This window comes from Chamaea fasciata, unplaced genomic scaffold (genome assembly GCF_029207755.1).
Source record: "Chamaea fasciata isolate MVZ Bird 193981 ecotype frontalis unplaced genomic scaffold, bChaFas1.0.hap1 SCAF_25, whole genome shotgun sequence".
Taxonomy (NCBI): Eukaryota; Metazoa; Chordata; class Aves; order Passeriformes; family Sylviidae; genus Chamaea; species Chamaea fasciata.
The window spans coordinates 5,950,877-5,973,025 of NW_027094110.1; the positions used below are offsets into that span (position 1 = coordinate 5,950,877).

The 22,149-nt window shown below is 49.1% G+C and overlaps 1 protein-coding gene across 3 annotated transcripts in view; it reads right to left on the bottom strand.

Annotated features, from left to right (window-relative positions):
* PPP1R12B (protein phosphatase 1 regulatory subunit 12B) overlaps positions 1 to 22,149 on the bottom strand; it is a 131,663-nt gene that overhangs the window by 11,881 nt on the left and 97,633 nt on the right. Inside the window, exons 1-6 of one of the 3 annotated variants that reach the window (XM_066204082.1) lie at positions 18,449 to 19,119; positions 3,875 to 3,891; positions 3,253 to 3,400; positions 2,546 to 2,650; positions 2,228 to 2,281; positions 875 to 925 (exon numbers count right to left, since the gene is read on the bottom strand). In XM_066204082.1, the coding sequence (XP_066060179.1) occupies positions 875 to 925; positions 2,228 to 2,281; positions 2,546 to 2,650; positions 3,253 to 3,400; positions 3,875 to 3,891; positions 18,449 to 18,550 (477 nt within the window). In that variant the 5' untranslated portion in view covers positions 18,551 to 19,119. Of the gene's footprint in view, positions 1 to 502; positions 544 to 874; positions 926 to 2,227; positions 2,282 to 2,545; positions 2,651 to 3,252; positions 3,401 to 3,874; positions 3,892 to 18,448; positions 19,120 to 22,149 lie in introns of those variants that run through there. The other 2 variants (XM_066204080.1, XM_066204079.1) reach the window with 2 other exon arrangements.

A 22,149-nucleotide genomic window follows, 5' to 3' on the forward strand; every position in this document is an offset into this window, starting at 1 on the left:
GGTGCCAGGAAGCAGTTTCTGTCAGTGCATGGTGCCAGCAGAGCTCTCAGGTGGGTCCTTCCTTCTGAGAGTAGCTTGGTCCCACCTGCTCGTGTTGAAAGGGAAGGAAGGCACGGGCAGAGCAAAGGGGACACTCATTCTGTGAACATGAGCACTGAAATACAGCATAACGTGACGCAGCACTGCTGAACGGGGTGAGGCTTTGGGGGGGTGTGGGCAGCCAGATGCTGCCTGGGCTCTGTAGGGCTCCCCTCATGGGCACAACCATCCTTGAAGCCACACCACGGGAGCGAGAACACGCCAGAGCACCAGTGGCCATGGCTCGTGACAGCAAGCCATGCTGCACATCCCATCAGGAAGCAAATTCCTCTTTGCTGGAGTTATCCCAGGCTGCTGTGGCCTCCCAGTGACATGCTTTGGGAAGGGAGTATAGGAACACAACCGCTCTGTGTTTTATCCTGGCCAGTGTGCGTGAGCTCAAAAGCCAGCTTTGTCTTCTTACCCATCCGGAGAGAACCTCAGCGGCTTAACTTGGGCTGCAGACTAGTCAGAGCACAGAGGGTCAGCACACTGGAACTCAGCGATGCCACAAAAAGTTAGTTTGGGAAGGCATTTAAGGAGAACAGCTTTCACCATTCTCCAATCAAACAGCAGAACAAATCAAACATAGGAGCAATCAGATGAATGAGAACAGGACAGTTTATTAGGATTTCATGTTTGAAGAACAGGGCCATTAAAGCAAGTTCTGACTGCAGAAAGGAAAATGAGATCCTTCCCATGTACACCTTGAACATATCCTCCTGGGTGACAATCCCCAAAGACATGAATACAAAGCATAAAAAATGGAATAGACACAGTGAAGATTATTTCTTACCTTCATTTCCTCCTCCATTTCAGAGAGTTTCCGCTCCAGGGCTCGCTTCTCCTGTTTACAAGGATGCATAACAAAGAAGATCACAAGCATTTAGAAAAAAAAAATTACAGTATATTTTCTTTTAAAGAAAAATAAGAGTCTTGTGTTTCTGTAGCAGCAATCCCTGAAGGGTATCCCAAAGCAAGGCAGAGGTTACAACCAGGAGCTGATCAGATGGGACAGGGCAGCTGGCAAACCAGCAGGGATAGAAGCTGGGCCTGTTTGGGCAGATCACAAGCTCTATTCACACTTCTATGAAAATTATCTCCCATTTTCAGTGATCCCAGTTCTTAGAAGTTGCTGATGTAATGTGATTTTGAGCTCTGTAGGTGAAGCCATGGATTTACTCATACTCCACTAAAGGTGGCAACGACAAAAGTCACTGAGCTGCTCAAATAGGAAACAGAACAAGGAAATTCCCTGCCTGGAAATCCTGCTTCTCCCAGATAATCCAGGGCTGCGAAGCTGACTGCTTTCAGTCCATTTTAGAAAGTGAGGATTAGACTCTGCCATGTGAGTGGCCTCAGCTAAGCCTGTGCCAAGGCAGGGAGATGCCCTGAGAAGGGGCAAGTGGGAAACACACACCAAGAACAAGATTTACACTCTTTGCCCTGCTCCTTTGCCCTATGCAAAAATCCAGGAGGCCAGGAGAGGGAGGAAAAGGCAGCTTCTGAGTGTGCTGGGGATGATGAGTTCTGGGTCACTTTTTACCCAGAGCATGGTTCATCCAGGGATTCATCAGTGCAAAATGCATGAGCCATCCCAGAAACAGTTAATGCACCTTCACTGAGAACAGCTGAACACATTTTTACTATCTAACTTGCAGAATTTGTGGCTGTTGTGATCCTAACTCAACAGAAGTTATACAGGATGTTACCCTGACTTCAACAAAGGCAAGTTCAAGGTCCCGTCCATGGGCTGGGGCAATCCTTGGTATTAACCCAAGCTAGGGGATGAAGGGATTGAGAGCAGCCCTTCCAGGATTTTTGTTCCCCCACCACCCAAAACCAGTCTTTATTTGTAAGGATCAAGAATGTTTTAAAGCATAATGGACCAACAGTCCCTCAGTGTGATACAATCCAGTGGTGCTCAGCTGCTTAGAATGAAAGAGAGGAATCAGAACGAAGCTGATGTGCAAAGAGAGCAGCAAAGTCTCAGGCCTTGCAAAGGTCAGAACACAATTATCATTGTGCACTGCTTCTCAAGGCAAAAATACAACTTATCTTTTAATTAACGCTTCCCTTCTAGAAATGACTGCCCTGCAGAGCAACACGAGGCACAGGCTGTGACTCAGAAGAAAGCAGAGACACATACCCTCTTCTCCATCTCCAGCATGCTGGACCGGTCAGAAGTTTTCTCCTGTTTCTGCTATGGAAATTAAAAATAGAAAGTGATTAAACCCGAGAGCATTCACAGGGAGCTGCACAAAGGCCAAGACAGCCCACAGATGGTCTTGCTTGGGATGCAGCAAGTTGATTTACAAAATTACTTGCTTATTTCTGTCTTCTCTATTGTGCCTTCCATCCCAAAAACATCCTTCCAGGAGCTTCCCTCCCTTTCCCATTCTGGAACAAGATGGTTTGTCATGGCCAGTGTTTAGTTTCTCCAGTTAGGACCTAGATTTTCCCTTACCTGGGCTGCTTTTTCCAACTTTGCTTTGATATCAGCCAGCTCAAGCTGGGCTTCCTGCAGCTTTGACTTCAGCTTTTGATTTTCAGACAGGGCACTCTCATATAACTGAAATGCAAAACAAGAGCTCACTTAAGCAGGCTGCTCCTGGTTAATTAACCCCAGCCCACCACGCTGCTCCGAGCAGACACATGCCCTCAGCACTGAGCTGAGGGGCTCATTTTGCTCACACACATCAGGAGACAAGAAGGGAAAACAAAGCCAACTTGGACACATTACTTATGTTTTCATAATTCATTAATTATGAAATAAGAAAACAGCTGTTGAATTTTGTAGAAGTTTAAACATAGCCAAGTGGCACAAAAAAGGGACAGTTTTAATTTAGGTAATTCCTTACTCACAGGGTGGTGAGACCCTGGCACAGAGCTCGGAGAAGCTGTGGCTACCCCATCTCTGGAAGTGTCCAGGTCCAGGTTGGATGGGACTTGGGGCAAACCTGGGATAGTGCAAGGTGTCCCTGCCCATGACAGGGGTGGAATGGGATGAGCTTTAAGGTCCCTTCCAACCCAAACCACCGGATTCTTTGAAACACAGAAAATGAACATAAACATCTTCTCTTCCTTCCCACTGATTCTTGGGGCAGTTTCTGCAGCAACAGGCAGGTTCTGTGGTGTGTGCAGTGACAATAATAAGTTTTAAAAAAATCCTACTTTCTTATAGTCCCTGTTGCTCTCCTCCTCTGCCCGGCTGCTGAGGGCGGCGAGCCGGTTCTCCCTGCGGCTGTAGGCACTGGAGCGGCTGGAGGCACGGTCGCTGTAGGACGAGTCACTCGTGGTGGGGTTTGTAGCTGCTTCCAACCTGAAACAGGAGGAAGATTCAGCACTTTGGAGCTGTGGTAGCTTGGGACAGCCAGCATAGGGCCCAGCTGGTTGGGACGGGAGGCTGTGGCAGACCCAGCTGAGTCAGGGCTCTGGGGTCTGTGGGAGCACCCCCCACTTGGCCCTGGGGATTGCTGCCCAAAACCTGACAGCCACCACCACTCCAACAACTGGAAAAAATCCCAGGGTACCAGCCCAGCCTCCCATGGGCAGTGACTTCCCACGAATCTCTCATCTCCGTGGTGGGAACCAGCTCTATTTCTAAGAGGGCACTGAGATAAATAATTTGGGGAGTAAAGAATAGAAGCAAACTGATGCCACAGCTGAGCTGAGGAAAGGACCAAATAGCCAGTACCAGACTGGATTTGAAACACAGAGAATCCTCAAAGCCATACAAAAACATGCTGCCAATAAATATTACATGGGAAAAAAAGGAAAAAAAGAAAATTCTTACCTGGAAAGTCTTTCATGCTGAAGGAAGAAAAAAAGAAAGAAAAAAGGTTAATTAATAATGAGGAGAATTAAACATTCAATTCAAAAACTGCAGAGCTTCTGGGCAGCAGCAATCTCCCACCTCAGATACCAGCACCCAGCTCATGCCAGGCTACACAGAGATTTCCCAGCCCAAACTAGGAATGTCCAATCTCTGCCTGAATCTTCAAGTGCTTCAGCTCCTCTGAAGCATTTATTTCGCTCACCTAAAGAAATCCTGAATCTTGCTGTTCAAATCCTCGTTTCCAGAATTGAAATGCCTTCCCTGGAATCCAAATGAATTTATTGTTTCCTTTTTCCAGTGAAGTTATTCTTCCTGACAATGATCACTGTGCTGTGTGTGATGTGGGTGAGGGGGATTAACAGACACAGGGATCTCCCAGTGTCTGTGCTGAACTTGAGAAAATCACAAACACTCTTCTCTCCACAGGCAAGCACATCTCCCTGGAGAAAAGCTTCACCACAGCAGAGAGAGACACAACAGCAGCTGCAGGAGGGAGGGAGAAAACCTTACACCAGGGTGGTTGAGGCCTGTGTTGGGTTCTTCTTTCCCCATCAACATCCAAACCTCTGCTGTGCTGTACTTGGCTAACTTTGGACATTGAGGGGTTGCAGCATGTCCAGAGAAGGGCCTGGAGCACCAGGAGCACCTGTGGGAGTTGGTGGGGCTCAGCCTGGAGAAAAGGAGGCTCAGGTGGGACCTGGCTCTGATCCCAGAAAACAAGGGACAGGACACGAGGAAAGGCCTCAAGTTGTGTCAGGGGAGGTTCAGGTTAGGTGCATATTAGGGGAAAATTTCCTCCTTGAAAGGGTGGTCAGGCCCTGGCAAAGGTTGCCCAGGCCAGTGGTGGAATCACACTCCCCTGAAATGTTAAGAAAATGTACAGATGGAACACCTGGGGACATGGTTTAGTGGTGCACATGGCAATGCTGGAGGAGAGTTTGGGCTTAACGATCTTAGAGGGCTTTTCCAACTTAATAATTCCATGATTCTATGAATATCCTACAGAGGCTGGATGTGGTCAACCACCATTTCAATGAAATTTTTTGGATCGAACAGTTCCTTCCTACAATTGCATAAATCCAGTGGTGATGGCATCACTGTCCTGCAGGACATGCCACACTGACAGTCAGCTCCTCCACGAGGTTTCTGTCTGACAGACATTTACCCAAATTCCAGGTGCATTCCAGCTCTTTACGGTCCCTTGAACTGGAAGTTGAGCCCAGTATTCCTCTGCTGGTTTATCAGCAGCATCATTGTTCTGAGTGAGCGCAAACCTCCCACAAGGCACTTCCAGCCAATTCCCTACGCTCTTTTTAACAGAGTCAACACAAAGGACATCAGAGAGCAAATGAGGGGTCAGGTTTTAGTGCCCAGACATGCTTACGCTGCTTGTGCTGTCAGTTACACCAGTCAATCCAGTGCTAAGGCCTTGCTGGGAGGCAGACTTGCTGCCTGCCTGGCACCCTGCTGCTTGAAGACTTCAGACCACCCACTCCCTTCTGGCACCCAGACAATGCCTCTGATCCTGGGCAGGGATCTGGGAGTACACCCCATGGAGAGAGGAATCAAGTCACCCATTACACGGAGGAGGGTGGACAAGTCACCCAGCCACCTCTCCACTCAAAGCCAGAGGAGCACAGGGGCAGGCCCCAGAGCATCCCACCCCATGCCCAGCCCCGCCTGCTGCTTCCCAGGACACAGCGACCTATTACCTGCACCTGGCTGCTGAGTTTTTAATTCAACCCAGCCTAACGTGACCCTCATCTCGCACCCTGATTCAGGACAGGAGTGTGCCCATGGGCTCTGTAGCACAGCCTCTGACATGCTGTGCTGTCAGCTGACCAGCACCAGAAAAATGAATGGCCAGGACCCGGCACATGGAGCCTTGGTGGATGGACCGCACGCTCAGACAAAGCTGCCACGTGCAGAGATCAGGAGGACAAGCAAACCCTGCTGGGAATTAGCACATCCTGCCTCCAGCTGTGCCCACAGGGCCATCCTCAGCCAGGCTCTTGGGCACTGTTTAGTGTCAGCCCCACCCTGCAGACACCATAACCAAAGCTCCAGGAGGCTGTCCTGGTGCAGGCACGGGTCCTGAGACACGGCAGTGGGTCCAGCCCGGCATTATTTTATTTGCTCTAATAAAACCTCTCTCCTCATTTCCTCTTAGAGAAACCTCCCAAGGAAGACAGGAAATGAGTTTCCACCATGGGTAAGCCCTGCTGCACCTCCACATGCCATTTTGGATACTGTCTGGGAAGTATCTCATGTGACTCCAAAGCCTGGCAGCTGCCTGGTGTCATAACAGGGACACAGCCCTCTTGTCCAAACAGCCCAGGCTTGGGCCATGCTCTGTATGAAACCCAAAGGCAGCAAGTTGGGACAGTTTCTGTACAGCTGGCCTCCAGCACAGGGCTGTTAGAAAGAAAGACCAGAAATCCAACCACATCCTGGAAGGGAGAGATTCTGTCCCTCTGTCCTGCTCAGCTGACACCCCACCTGCAGAGCTGCCTCCAGCCCTAGGGTTTCAGCACAGGAAGGATGTGGAGCTGCTGGAGAGAGACCAGAGGAGGCCTGGAGCCCCTCTGCTCTGGAGCCAGGCTGGGAGAGCTGGGGGTGTTCACCTGGAGAAGAGAAGGCTCTGGGGAGACCTTAGAGACCCCTCCAGTGCCTAAGGGGGCTCCAGGAGAGCTGGAGAGTGACTTTAGACAAGGATCTGGAATGATAGGACAAGGGGGAATGGCTTCCCACTGCCAGAGGGCAGAGTTAGATGGGATATTGTGAAGGAATTCTTGGCTCTGAGGGTGGTGAGGTCCAGGCACAGACTGCTCAGAGAAACTGGGCACAGCTGCCCCTGGATGTGTCCAAGGCCAGGCTGAACAGGGCTTGGAGCAACCTGGGCTAGTGCAGAGTGGCCCTGTCCATGGGAGAGGGTGGAACTGGATGAGCTTTGATGGTCCCTCCCCATCCAAACCAGTCTGGGGTTCTAGGATTCTACACAGGATTTCCCATTTTCAGCCACACACACACTTGGTGTTTTGTTAGCTGAGCATTTGTTTCTTAAACCCCTCAAGAGGCTGACAGCTCCTTTTGAATCTTGGCCCAATGACCCAACCTCCCCTGAAGAGCTGGAGAAGGGAATTACACTGATTAACAAGGCTCTTGTTCCAAGTTATTTGTGCACTTTATGCTAATCCCCTTCAGTGGCAACTTTTGCTATGATGACAAATGGCTGGGCAAGTAATCCACTCCTTAGCAAGCCTGAATTTACTTTAGCAAATGCACCTGCTAATGGATTTGAACAGTGCTGGGAAACACCATGTGGCTGGGCAAGGTGACATGGAAGCCAGGCAATGAACCCAAGCAGGTCCCTGAGCCAGCCAGGGTGCTTGCAGCAAGAGAAAAAACCACTTCTGTCCTTTTTTTTTCCTTCTAAGGAATGAGAATATCCATATGCAGGGGGAGCAGGGACACGCTTCCACAAATGAAGGGTGGGGTAAGAAAGGAATCATTTTAAACGTACACAGCAAAAAGGGGGCAACCCCCCAGGTTTATTGTATTTACAGCCTTCCTGTGATGGATTGGCTCAGAATGTGACCGTCTCTATGGGTTAAAAGAGAAGCAAAGTGCCAGATGAGAGAGGATGACCTGCATCATTCCTGCTGCTGTCAGCATTGAGCAGAGCCACCTTGCAGTAACCTGGAATCATGGAATGACAACACCCTTAAGGTTGGAAAAGCCCTCCAAGAGAAGTACAATGAAGCTGGAGAAGGGGCTGGAGCATCAGGAGCAGCTGAGGGGCTGAGCCTGGAGAAAAGGAGGCTCAGGGAGGACCTTCTGACTCTGCACAGCTCCCTGACAGGAGGGGTCAGCCAGGGGGGTCAGGCTCTGCTGCCAGGGAACAGGGACAGGACAAGAAGAAATGATCTCAAAGGGAGGTTCAGGTTGGATAATGGGGAAAATTATTTCCCTGAAGGTGTGGTCAGGCCCTGGCACAGCTGCCCAGGGCAGTGGTGGAATCAAAATCCCTGGAAGTGTTTAAAAAACATGTGGATGTGGCACTTGGGACATGGGCTAGCAGTGAACATGGCAGTGGTGGACTCAATGATCTTAGAGGGCTTTTCCAGAGTACTCTGTGATTGCATGATTCTGTGGAAGACTGCAGGAGTTGCTTAACTGAGACATCCCTGCCATTTGTTCAAAGAGAGACAAACATCTTCAGAGGCCACTGAGGAGACAAAGTTTCAGCAGAAAACGGCTTCTTTCCAGCTCAGTTCTGTCCTGTGCTTGACCACGGCACCTTGGAAACCTCTCCATGTGCTTCCAGCTGCACCTGCTCCATCAGCGCAGTCCCCGCTGGCCCTGCCCACACTGCCCTGGCCTCTCAAACAGCCACCAAATATTCACTGGAATTTCAGCAGCATTGGCTGGCTCCCTGCACTGCCCATGGAAGAGAAGAAGGAGGTTGTTGGCTCAGAGATGCCAACCAAGAGCTGGAAATTCCAAGGTCAGAGTAAGAAGTTGAAGGACAAAAGTCTTCTTCCTTCATTGCTGGGAAGAGAAGATGGGAATGAACAGAGGGAATGAAGAGCTGAGGCATCACATGTGCACTTGACTGAGCTGCTGCAAGAAGGGTCTTTTCCCTCCTGACTTTCCTGAAGGAAATTGTTAGGGTTTGTGAGGGGATGCTGAGAAACTGCAGTATCCTCTCCAGTCATTATCAACAAATGCACTGGAGGCTTTTTTCTTTCCCTGGCAAATTTGGAGCAGCACTGCAGTTTTGCCCAGATTCTTTTATTTCCCTTGGGATCAAAATTCAACTAAAAACATCAAGAGCCAGGGAAGCATCAAGTTGTGAAATTATCCTTCCATAATCTAAACAGGGTCAGAGCACTGCAGGGGTTGGGGTGGGGGGAACACACGGGGCTGGAGGCGGCTGTCCTGATTTGGAATCCAGCACGGCAGCTGAGCTGAGCCCCAGCACTGCAGCCCAGACACCCAAGGGGGTGACTTCTAAAGGAAAACTAAAAAGCACGGAGCACTTCCAGCCATGCTCACAAGCTTCTGGTAATCCTCGGGTCTCAGAGCTCCTACCAGAGAAATCCCATCACCTTCCCTCCCATCCATCTCATGGTGGGCAGCACGTCCAGGTAGTGCTGGGGTGGTGGATGACACTGAAGGGGTTCAGCCCATTTTGCCAGCTCAGAAATGAGCCAACACAGGTGGGCTGGAAAATCATAGGGATCTGAGATGGGACCCAAGAAAAAGGGCAAAGAGCACCAGAGAATCATGGAACCAAAGGATGGTTTGGGTTGGAAGGGACCTTAAAGCTCATCCAGTTCCATCCCCTGCTATGAGCAGGGACACCTTCCACTATCCCAAGCTGGCCTTGGACACTTCCAGAGATTCTCAGGGTGCTGACATTGGTCAGTCTCAGGGAAAAGGCACAGCTGGGTACTGGCTCTGGCTCCACCTTCCCAGAGTGCTGGGATGTTGCCTTGTGCCAAGAATACCATCCAGGTCTGATTTCAAAAATGTACTCAGACTGTGGAGGGCAGGTGCCTTCCCTTAAAACCAGAAAAATCTGCAGCTGTTGGGAGCTCAGTGATGAATAATTAAAACCAAATTCCTCATGGAAGGTTTCAAAAAAATGCAGCCCTGAACTGCAGTGCCAAAAGAGGTACTGGCTGCTGCTCTTGCCAGGGCAGAAACTGCCCTAGTTGCTTCCAGTTGCTTTCTGTGGCTGAGGTTGGAGCCAGTGAAGGCACAATTCCCTACTATTTACATTTTTTTCAAGAAAAAAGAAAAAAAAAAAAACCAAGGAAAAACCAGAAAAAATTAGATGCTTTGGGAATATTTTATGCTTTTTTATCTACAACTGGCCAATGTCAGGACAGTGTACACTATTTTAAGAGAGTTGTCAAGGAATTTATTTTGGTGTGTTTTGTCTCCTACGATTAATTAACCACCATGTAATGAGACTGAAAGGCACAGCTCCAGCTCTGTCCTCCTTTATGCAACAGGGGAAGTTTTAGAAACCCCTCCAATTTTATTCTTGAGCTGGCAAATATCCTCTTGATGAGCCAAGTTTATTTTAGAAATTAAATGTAAAATAAAGCCAGCTGGTTTTGGGTTCTTTCCCTTTTATAAGCAAAAGTCACTATGTTCCTGCAGTTACGTAGCTCAGCTGCTCCTACACAAGCTCCAGCGTTGGGCCAGCCTGATGTGTGTTCCAAAGGACAACCTCTCTCTCTCCTAGGAGCATGGAATGTCCTGAGCTGGAAGGGATTCATGAGGACCGAGCCCACATCCTGGCCCTGCCCAGGACACCCCAACAATCCCACCCTGTGCCTGGGGGCATTATCCACATGCTTCTGGAGCTCTGCCAGCCTTGGGACCATGCTCATTCCCTGGGGAGCCTGGGCAGTGCCCAGCACCCTCTGGGGGAAGAACCTTTCCCTGATATCCAACCTAACCCTCCCCTGGCACAGCCCAGCCCTTCCCTCAGGTCCTGTCACTGTCACAGAGAGCAGAGATCAGAGCTGCCCCTCCTGAGGAGCTGCAGCCCCCAGGGGGGTCTGACCTCAGGCTCCAGGGTGAACAAACCAAGTGCCCTCAGCCACTCCTCGTGTGGCCCCTCCAGACCCTTCCCTATTTCTGTGTCCCTCCTTTGGACACTCTCCAACAGCTTCAGATCCTTCGTATATTGAGGTGCCCAAAGCTGCCCTCCACACCTGAGGTGAGGCCACGTCAGGGCAGAGCAGGGCACTGCTGAGGGCAGGAATCCTCCAGGAGCCAGTGCAGCCAGAGCTGAGCTGGAAGGAAGAAAAGCCAAGAGGAAACTGCCTGGAACACCTCACTGGACCATCCTCAGTGGGTACAATTCAGGCTGGTGCTCCCCTCCAGCCGCATTTGTCATTCCAGTCAGGAATGGCTGGGATCAAGTTTAGTTTTTCAGTGGGCACAGAATAATTCGAAGGCCTGGCTGAACTCTGCTTTTGAGAGTTATTTCGAGGTCATTGCCTCCCTCAGAAAGCTGCTCCTCTGACCTGAGAGCTGTGGTTTGTGCAGCACCCCGTTAGCTCCACCGGCGTGATGGATGTGCTGCTTCCAGTTCGAGCCTGCAATCGTGCAAATGCAAGGATTCCAAAATCCCATGGATATGATTAATAATCCAGTGCAGCCAAACCACCTCCATGTAACCTCCAACTCCCCAAAGCCTGATGCAAAATATGTTTTCTCAAACTATAAATCAATAAACTTTGCTTAAGAAAAACTGCTATTACTGAAGCATAACATTTAAAGCTTCTCCAAGATGGAGTAGTGGCTTTGGCAGCTGGCGGCAGCAGATCCCATCGTTTTCAGTACAAACAGCACGTATTTAATCAGAAACAAACATCCAGGGCTGTAAGAGACTGATAGCCACATCTCCTGCCATCCAGTCGGACGCTGGTCTGTGCCATGTGTGCCATGGCCAGCCTGTGGCTCTGTGCTCCAAAGCTCTCTCACGACCCATGGGCTTTCCAGCAGCTGCAGTTTATTCCCATTGTCTCCTGGGGATAAAACTCACCACGTAAAACATCAGGCTGGATAGTATTTTAATTTAGGAAAGGCCGTAATTCTGAAACCCAGAGTTTGTTGCTCTCTTTCCCTTCTTTCCTTAGGGATCGAATTTTATTGGTGAAAAATTTAATTTTGCAAAGCGACATGATCTTAGACAAAACTCTCCAGACATGTGGAAATAAAAACCGAGCGGCCAAGTGACATGAGAGGAAAAGATTTCTACTTCTATATTTCTTCCAGATGAGAAAGCCATAGCTCTGCAGGAACCCCTTCCCTGCCCTGCAAAAACTCTGGCAGGATGTTCTCAGGTGTTTCATTAGGGACTTAAATACCTCTTGAACCACCAGTGAGGGTGAGAGCTGCCAACAGTCAAGCTGGCAACTTTTCAGCGTGAAGTTCACTCCAAAATCCAGTGAACAGCTCCTGAGCCAGCAGCCACATTCCTGCAACAACACTGTGGGCGCAGGCAGCACATGGCAGTGAGACTGGAATCATGGAATCACAAAACTGTGAAGACTGGAAAAGCCCTCTAAGACCATCAAGCCCAAATGTTACCCCAGCACGGCCATGTTCACCACTAATTCAAGTCTCAGGTGCCACATCAACGTGTTTTTTGAACACTTCCTGGGATGGTGACTCCATCTGTGCCCAGGGCAGCCTGAGCCAGTGCCTGACCACCTTTTTAGGGAAGAAGTTTTCCCCAATATCCAACCTGAACCTCCCCTGGTGCAACTTGAGGCCATTTCCTTGTCCTGTTGCTTGTTACCTGGGAGAAGAGAATGATCCCCACCCAGCAGTGCTGGGTTAATGTTTGCACTCAGTGATCTTAGAGTGCTTTTCCCATCTTAATGGTTCCATGATTCTATGCACCACCTCCCATGAACAGCACAAGCAGAGCTGCCAGTACACAGGGAAATGGATGAACTGGGTTCTGTCTCTCTTCCAGCCCTATTTTTGATGTGTGTGTGTTCATTTTATGAAAAACAGAACTCTAGTGGGCTCCTGCAGGGATGCAGACACTGGTTTCCAGCTCAGCAGGATGAAGTGGTTTGCTGCTCACAGAGGTTCCACCCACTCTCCCCATCACTCCTGTGGCTGCTCATTCCCATCCTGCAGCACTTCCTCCTCCCTCTGTCCTTGGTTTTGTGGCTGTACCATTAACTGACTCAAATTAAGGGTATCATCTTTCTCCTCCTCCCTTCATCCCTTTTACAGTCCCAGCTGATTCCCTGCTCTGGTGGAACCTCAAGTTGCCCCTGACCTTGTGAACTCCTGCAATGAGCTGTGGTTTCAAGGCTGAGCTATCCCAAGGGATTGCCCTCCAACAGTTTAACCAGCTTCTCCAAAGGCAACACCTCTGACCAGGCAGCTGAGGGTCAAACAGGAGCTTTAAATGAGGCTGTAGTGTTACATCAGATCCTTTCCAAATCATACATGACCACTCAGTGCCTTTAATAGTTAACAGACTCCCTGCTCCAGCTTTGGCTTGGATCAATTCTGCTGCTTGGGAGGGAGGAGAGTTGAAGGAACTTCAGCCTCAGGGACAGAAGCTGTTCAGCCCACAGGTCACAGTACATGCCCTGACCCATCTTGTTTATACATCCACATGCAGGAGCATCGTCTGGCTACTGAGTCACAGCAGGGGACATCTCATGGGTGGTGCCCTGGGAATGACCACAAGTTCCCGATATGCTTCCAGATATGGACATTTACAGAGGAAAACTCAAAAAAAACCCCAAGGACAAACAACATAGGAGGATTTCATCCTGATACCCATCTGAGAAACATGATGCTTGAGGAATAACCAGAGATAAAACAAAGCAGGGTGCTGGACAACACAGACGAAGGTTAATTGCCTGAACGTCCAAGTTTCAGTATCCCACATTTTTTGTTGGCTGCTGGGAGAGAAGCATTTCCACAAACACTGCATAACTAGTCAGCAATCCAGAAATTAGACAGAAACTGTCATGAGACAACTTATTTGATCCCGTTTCAATTTATGAAGCATCACTTTTATCACAACCAAACAAGTCCAAGCCACTAAATAGAAACCCAGGAACGTAAAGGTTCCTGGAAAAATAATTTCGCAACACTTTCTCTTCTCTAACACATTGGCAGTGGCAGCATAGCAAGTTAAATGATTCATAGAGGAAAACCCCATGTGGGAATAAACCTGTGACCAGGAATATCTGAAATGGGTGGAACCTGTTGCAAAAACACCACAGAGCAAAAACTGACCACCTGACACATTTATATTCCAAACTCGAGGAAGGCTGTAATCCCATCAGGCATTTCTAATGACCTCCCAGCACCCTGGGACATTGACTTTTTACATGGGCAAGTGACAGGACAAGTGGGGGGACAATTTTAAAGTAAAAGAGGAAAGATTTAGATCAGATATCAGCAGGAAATTCTTCCCGCCCCATCCCTGGAAATGTCCCAGGCCAGGCTGGATGGGCTTGAAGAAACCTGGGCTACTGGAAGGTGCCCCTGCCCCTGGTGGGGGTGTGATGATATGAGCTTTAAGGTTTTTTTGAACCAAATCACTCTGGGATTCTGGGGTGCTACGATCACTTAAACATTAACACCAAGCCTGTCAGTGTGATTTGCATGCTGAGCACCTGCAGCTCAGCCACTCACGTTCTTGTGCATTAGCTTTTCTTTTTTGCTGTAAGATTGGCTTTGCCTTCCCGATGTACATGTGCACACGACCGTAGCCGGCCTTGGTGCATTTGCTGCCATGGTAATCAGTGCTCAGAGCCCTGCTCAGAGCACCACGGGCTCCGTGTGGGGGCTCGTTAACAGAGACGGTGATTTGGGAACTGCTGCTTTTTATACTCAAGTATTACTATCAAGTGACTTGGTGAAAACATACGGCCCATAAAAGGTGATGCTCCTGCATCCCATATTTCACCCAGCATGGCTCCTTCAGATGCTCCAATCTGAATATAATAAATCAGTGTAGACCACTGCATATACTTGGAGCTTTATTGCTGAGCTCTTCCTGATAAAAATTCAGCTAGAAAGCTCAGGTTATGTACTCTGAAGGTAGCTTAATGAGGGAGCGATCTAACATCAGAGGGAAAGAGCCTTGCAGTGAAAGCGTAAGCATGAACAGAACGAGGAGAATTATACAGAATCTCTTGAGGAGTGACTAACAACCATCAAGCAGCTACTTCACAACCAGGCTGGGCAGAGAATGGACTGAGAGCAGCCCTGGGGACAAGGACATGGGGGTGTTGGTGGATGAGAAGCTCAGTGTGCCCCGGCCACGTGTTCCGGCAGCCCAGAACCCCCCACGTGCTGGACTGGGCTGGGCAGCATGGGCAGCAGGGCGGGGGGAGATTCTGCCCCTGTGCCCTGCTCAGGTGAGACCCCACCTGCAGAGCTGCCTCCAGCCCTGGGCTCCCAGCACAGGAAGGATGTGGAACTGCTGGAATGAGTCCAGAGGAGGCCTGGAGCCCCTCTGCTCTGAAGCCAGGCTGGGAGAGCTGGGGGTGTTCAGCCTGGAGAGGAGAAGGCTCCAGGGAGACCTCAGAGCCCCTGCCAGTGCCTAAAGGCACTCCAGGAGAGCTGGAGAGGGACTTGGAACAAGCATGGAGTGACAGGACAAGAGGGGAATGGCTTCCCACTGCCAGAGGGCAGGGCTGGATGGGATACTGGGAAAGAATTCTTCGCTGTGCAGGTGGGGAGGCCCTGTCATGGGGTCCCCAGAGCAGCTGTGGCTGCCCCATGCCTGGAAGTGTCCAAGGCCAGCCTGGACAGGGCTTGGAGCAACCCTGGCTACTAGAAGGTGTCCCTGCCCATGTGGCAAGATGGGCTTTTAAGATTTCTTTCAATCTAAACCATTCTGGGATTCTAAGTGATGGCAGCCACACAGATGCAGCCACTACTGAACCAGCAGCCCACATCGATGACAATTTCAAGTTTTGATGGTCTTTTTTACAGCAAAAAATATCAGCTAACCACTCAGGAAGGAGCAGTTTATAACAAAGGGGAAGGTTTGACAAAGAGGTGGGAAACAACTGAAAAGCTGCAACTGGAATCTCTGCAGTAAGTTGGGAGCGTGCATTCTCCTTAACTTTTGTTTTCCCACCTAACCAACAGCCCATGGAGAAGCACAAGGGTTAGAAAGTACCACAACAAAGAGATGGATAAGCATAAACACAAACTACGTGGTACTTCGCATGAAAAAATGACCAACCCAGCAGTAATAGGGGGGAAAAATATATATATATAAAAAAATTAAAAAAAAATTAAAAAAAATCAGTCTTTGACTTTACTCTCACCCTTCCAATCCTGTCATTTATTTGCTTAAATGCACACAACAGGTTTCATGCCACTGGATGCCAATTACATTCTTGGAAGTGAGTATTATTTTTTTCAGGAGGAGAAACCTCAAGCTAAATCACTGTGGTGAAAACATGATGACAAGGTACCCACTGTCAAACACTTAAAGCTTGTGCCAAATAATGGGACAATCTGAATTGATTTCAAAGGGGTTTGCGTTTCCTCTTTTGAGGAACACCCTCATTAAAGCAACACTTACCCTGGGGGATTTAACAGGATTTGGGTGTTTTAGTTTGTGGAGGTCCCAGGCCTATGGGATGGTGCTGACCTGGCACAGGGACCAACACCCCACTATCACCATAAGATCCTGTGCAGGGATATTCCCTCTCTTATAGATTGTGTGAGTTCACTGCAAAGTGTGCCCCGTCCTTAGCTGTGCATTTGGGGACTTCCCATCAACCAAAGGAAGAAAAACCCTAGGCAATATTATCCTAACTCCTAAGGAGGAGCATTCCAAGAGCGGTTCAAGTGCAGAGGGAATGCCACTGGAAACTGCTTGGCAAATGACATTTAATGCAGCTGTTTGGCACGGATACCTCAATAAGTCAAACCTCCTTTGCTCTGCCTGGTTCTCCAAGAGTTTTCTCCCTGTGTGCACCATGTGTGAAGCTTCTGCCTGCTCGTGTGTGCTCGCACCCCTGCTCAGCTGGGAATGTTTAGAGCTCTGCTGGTATCAACAGACTGGATGGAAAGATAAAAGACTCCAAGACTTCACATTTCTATCTGGTTTATGAAGGGTGGTAGCTCCTCATGGCACAGGCCTGTTACTGTGGGCATGGGGGAGTGGGTAGAGAGGAATAAACACATGGGACAAACGCAGAGTAAACCAAACTCCCTTATTTCTCTTGCTTGTGGCAAAATTACGTTGTCTTGGAGAAAGAGTTAACTCAGATCCTTATTTTAGCCTGAAGCCAATCCTTCCCTAATTAGCCTTTTAAGGCATGGGCTATTTCCATAACCCAGATAGCACCAGGGCTCTTTCCTACACTGACTGAGTCAATGCTGCTGCATGCCCCACCTGTTTTTTCCCTACAGATGCTGGTGGAGTCACAGCTGGCACTGCCTTACCACTGCAAGGATTTCCATGCTCATGTGTTGGTTTTCATCAAAACCTCTGCCACAAGAAGCTTTTTTCCAGGCCCTCTCATTCCCACCTGGCACCTTTCTGTAACCACCTGAGAACTCACACCACCTTCTCCAATACCCACAGCTCCCCAGGAGCCTGCAAATCTCACTGCAGTGATGGACAGAGAAACAAGCACCACCTCTACTCACCTGAGAGCTCCCACCATCTTCTCCAACACCCACGGACCCCCAGAAGTCTGCAGTCCCCCCATGGCTCTGGACAGAGGAACCAGACCCTCCTGTCAATCTGCTCCAGGCACAGCTCAGGGCTCTTGTGAGATGTTTGTCACTCACTCGTATGCCCAGATGCATAAGAGGGAGAAATGAGTCAGTTTGAACATGTCTGACCTTAAAAGCTTGGGGTTTGAAAGAAATGAAACCACTTTCAGCACAATGGAATGGTTCCCCACCTGTTACCAGGCTGGTGATCAATACTGCAGCCCTTTAGTGAGGAATGGTAAGCGCAGAAGTTAAACTAATGAGGGAAGCCCACGGGGGATAGTTGTAGATGATCTGAACCATCCCAAAGACACTCCAGCTGCAGAAGGAAGAAAACACCTGCTCCTGATTACAATTAACAGCCCAGGGCAACCAGCAGCCACAGAAGCCTTGAGGCTGAAGTTCCCTAGGTCAGGAACTGCTTCCATTAATGCCACAGCAGTGGGTCAAAAACTCAAATATTTCGGGCAATACTTTTCCAGACCAAGATCTGTCCCTTCCAACAGAGCAGGCAGTGCATATCTGATTTGAGCAAATACCGGAGCTGGAATTAATTTAATACTCCCATCTAAAATTAGCCTGGCTGTTAAAAACTAATTCCTCCAGGCTTTGACTCCAGCATGATAATATTTCTTGATGGTGAAGAGGCTGCCTGTACAACGATACAGACCCAGAGGGTTTGTGACAGTTTCTCCCATGACTCTGGAGCTATCAGCAATACTGCTGAGAAGCATTCCTAACTTTCCAACACCTTTGGAGAGGAGGATATCAGCTCTGGTTTGGGGCCTCCTGCTACAGGTGGTTTTCTTCAATTTTTTTTGTGGTGTTGAAATTATTAAACTACAGCACAGGCCAGCTCATCCCCAGGGGTGAAAGTCGAACACAAACCTGGTTTCAGCAGCAGTATCAAAGTGTTTATGGAAAAAGTGCAGTTTAACAAGCTGGTCAGGTTCTGCCTTGTTTTTACCAGGGAGGTTTTTGTCCAGCAAGAGCCTACCAGGAGAGCCATATTCCAGGATAGGGGAGATAGGGGGGAAACTATCATACCAGCAATTCCCTACAGCACTAACACAGGTAACCCCAGTGCAGAGACTCTGGCAGCTGCTTAAAACCTGTTGCTGCAGAGACACCATCCCAAGTTTCATTTAAACCATCCTCCTTCCAAAGGAAACCACAGCCACAGGTCTACAAGGGCAGGACAACAAACCGCCACCACCGGGCTCTGCTCAGAGCATGTGCTGAGCAGGGTAATACAGAAAGGAAAAAGGTGCTTACTCTGAGTGTCTTTGCGATCGGGGAAGGAGAGGACGGGGGAGAGTCTGACTGAGCCTTCCTGCTGCGAGTATATTCCTTACTCCTGGTGTACAGGGACGACATGGCCTCGCGGGCTGGGTGTCTGTGAGAAGCAACACCAGTCTTGCTCTCCTGTTGCTCTACGGTGCTGGGCAGGTCCTTCTTCCAAGGTCAGAACAAACTAATTAAACTATTCACAGCTCTGGTAATTAAACCTTCCTGTTTAGGGTGTATAATTTTAGGCATTAATCTGCTGCAGAAGAGCTGAGGCTCCACAATGTTTCTTGTCCGAGCAGAAGCAGAGAAGGTGTCAAGGACTTGCTGTGCTTCAGTGCCGGGTGCTGCTCTGTGCCAGCCTCACTGCCTGGGCCCCGTCCCGACTTCTCCGCAAAAGGACATTTCCCCTTGTCCAGAGCGTGCCACAGGCCCAGAGGGATCAACCTCTCCCCAGAACTGCAGGAGGCAGAAACTCCCGGCTCAAGGAGAGAGCTGGAAACTGGCTGTTTTTATCTAGACACGAAGCTTTTGCCAAAAAAAGCTAAAAAAAGGAAAGGAAAAGCAAACCCTGATTTACTCCGGAGCGCAGCCGCAAGCTCTGCCCTTGCTGCATGGAGCCGCACGTTTTAAGCGAAACACAAAAGCATAAATCAGGAACAAACGCTGGTTTGGAAAGGGGCAGTCCAGCTGAAGTTGGGTTTTGTTCCATCCTCCTCCTCCACCTCCTCCTCCTCCACCCCCTCCGGCGCCCTTAACCACGCACAGCCTTCTCCCGTCCCTCCCGCGCTGCCTTCTGACATTCTGACATTCCAGATCCTGACTCGCTCCAAGAGGAATGCTGGAGGGCAGCCAGCAGCAGCGATTCACTTTCAGCTTGGGATTTGGGCTGCCAAATTGGGTTTGGGATTGGTTTTGGGATTTGGGCAGGAAAAAAAAATGAAAAAAAATGGAAGGGGGGAGAAAAGAAAATCCCTCGCAAGCTTCTGAGGCCTGGTGGGCTGTGAGTGGGATGTTGGAGGTGAGATGATGGCACTTTGCAGAGGCTGAATTCCAGAAAGTGTGTGTGGCTGCAACAAAGGGAGATGATTTAAAGACCATGGAGCAGCTCATGCCATGAAAGGGAGGACACACTTGGGCAGCACAACAGGATTTTTGTTGTTTGCTCATAAGCCTGTTTGAGCTGTGGAAGGGCGGCACAGAGCTTGTGTAATGTACACTGGTTCAAGGGAGCATTTGGAATCAAGGAGGAGGGAGAGGAGCTCGGATGAAAGGATAGAGGGTGTGGAGAACATGTACCTCTCCCAAATTCCCAGCTCTCTGCCAAGCTCTGCTGCTGCACAAGCTCACTGGAAGTGGCAAGATGGCTCCCTGCAAAGGTGAGTGTGTGTCCCTCGTGTCCTATTGAAATAGGTCCATGGGATGTTCCTTTGAAAAATGCCTCAAACAAGCTCACAGAACCACCGAGAATCACAGAGTGGTTGAGACTGGAAGGCACCTCTGGGAATCATGTAGTCCAACCCCCCGTCAGGGCAGGGTCACTTAGAGCAGGTGCCTGTCCTGCCGTTGCATCTGCAGCACATGTCCTGCTCCAGCTTCACATCTGCTTAATATCAAACAAATCCTACCAAGGCCAGGTTGGACGGGGCTTGGAGCAACCTGGTCTAGTGGAAGGTGTCCCTGCCCATGGCAGTGGAATTGAGTGAGATTAGCTTTAAGTTCTCTTCCAATTCAGACTATTCTGTGAAGTGCAGAATAGTATCTATATAAAAATATTTTAAGAGTATTATCCCATTCTGCGTTGCTCTGAAATTTTGCCTCTTTTTGCACCCTGCTTGGCACCTGAGTAATTTAACTGGAACAGAACTGGGGAAGGGGCTTGAAATAGCAGCTACAGTAATTCTTCCTGCCATCCAGCATCTTCACTTTTCAGGGGCAAAGCAGCATCATGTGTAACCAGGGAGAGCAGGAGACAGGGCTGCCAGATTTTCCTGCTGTAAGAAAGTCACAGTGAGATCAGATTTCTCGATACTTCTTCAGAAGGAGGGAGGGGACTAATCATCCACTGACAGCAGGAGGGGGGGAAAGGAGTTTGGAGAGGTCTAATTCTGCCTGGTAATATCTCTGCATTCCCCTTTCAAGGTAAGGAAATGAAGTCCAGATACACAAGAAGGCAGTGACAGGCACCCTGCTGCTCCAGGAGGCTGGGGCAGGACCTTGATCTTTTCAGCCTCCATCTATTGCACTCATCACACACCTCTCCATGTGCCTGGAGACTCCGCTGTACAGCAAGGTAATTCAGACACTTTAGATGCATATTTATAGACCCTGCACGCAGTGTGATCCTTTTACACCAGTCTCAGTTTCTGGAGTTTCAAAACAGTGTAAGTGAAACTGGGCGAACTGGCCGGTGGTGCACTGGAGTGTCCCAATCCCAGCTCCAGGGCTGACAAAGCCTAGCTTAGTCACCAAGGCGGAGCTACACAGCTCTAAATTGCAGAGTTTGGCTTCCCCTCCCATCCCATCCCAAATAAACCATTCTCACATCCCTCCATGGTCACGTTTCTGCTGAGGAGGGGCAGGAAAGCTCCAAAATCAACATTTTAGTACAGAACTCACAGCCCAAATCCAAAATACACCCTGAGCCATTCCATACTAATCATTTAGTGACCCAGTGTAGATCTCACAGACTAACTAACATAGCTTGGCGGCCAGTAACTCATTTTAGAGAGAAGGGGAGGCTTGATTAGCCAGGACACAGAGAACAGCAAGAGATGCAATATGGCAAACCATGCCAGGTTTCAGCACTATTCCAACAAATGCCTGATTTAGGGCTTTCTTCCTGCTGGTTTGCACAGTTTACTTTCAAGTAGTCCCCAGTGGAAGTATGAAACATGACTCTCCTTCACTGTGCTGCTATTCCTCACAGCCTCAGCTATGTCATGTTTAAGGTCATTGTTTAGATCCAACTGTTCCTGTCTGTTCAGGAGATTCCTCAGTCAGAACCAGGCCAGTCCATGCTTTAGCTGTGGTGCTGTGTACTTTACTAAGGAATACTTACACAGCTTTCAGAAAGACATGCACAAAAATCATTTTCCAGGAGCATTTCTACAACCACTGCACACAATCCCCCGAGGCTGTGCAAATGTTAACTTCATGCTCTGGCCTATTTCTGGGCAAAATGACCTTAAAGTTTCCTCTCACCTCGGACTATAGAAGCACAACTACACTATAGTATTATGCCTTTCCCATATTTACATGAAAGAGTGTATTCCTATAGTTAGAGCTGTGGTCTTGGCTTGGATCACTCTTCATACACCTTCACTCAAAAAGTGGTCAGGTTCTTCCCCCAAAGGGTGCTGGGGCACTGCCCAGGCTCCCCACGGAATGGGCACAGCCCCAAGGTTGCCAGAGCTCCAGGGGTGTTTGGACAATGCTCTCAGGGATGCACAGGGTGGGACTGTTGGGGCGTCCTGGGCAGGGCCAGGAGTTGGACTGGATGGTCCTTGTGGGTCCCTTCCAGCTCAGCAGATTCTGCTGCTTCCTTTTCCATGCAGATGTCTGTATTCTCCATTTCTTTAGTGATGACACCTGTGTTTGTACTCCATTTTTAAAATTAGTTAGACAGGAGAACTTATATCTACAAAAATGATGTACCAGAAATAGGATGAAACCCTGAGCTAAATATT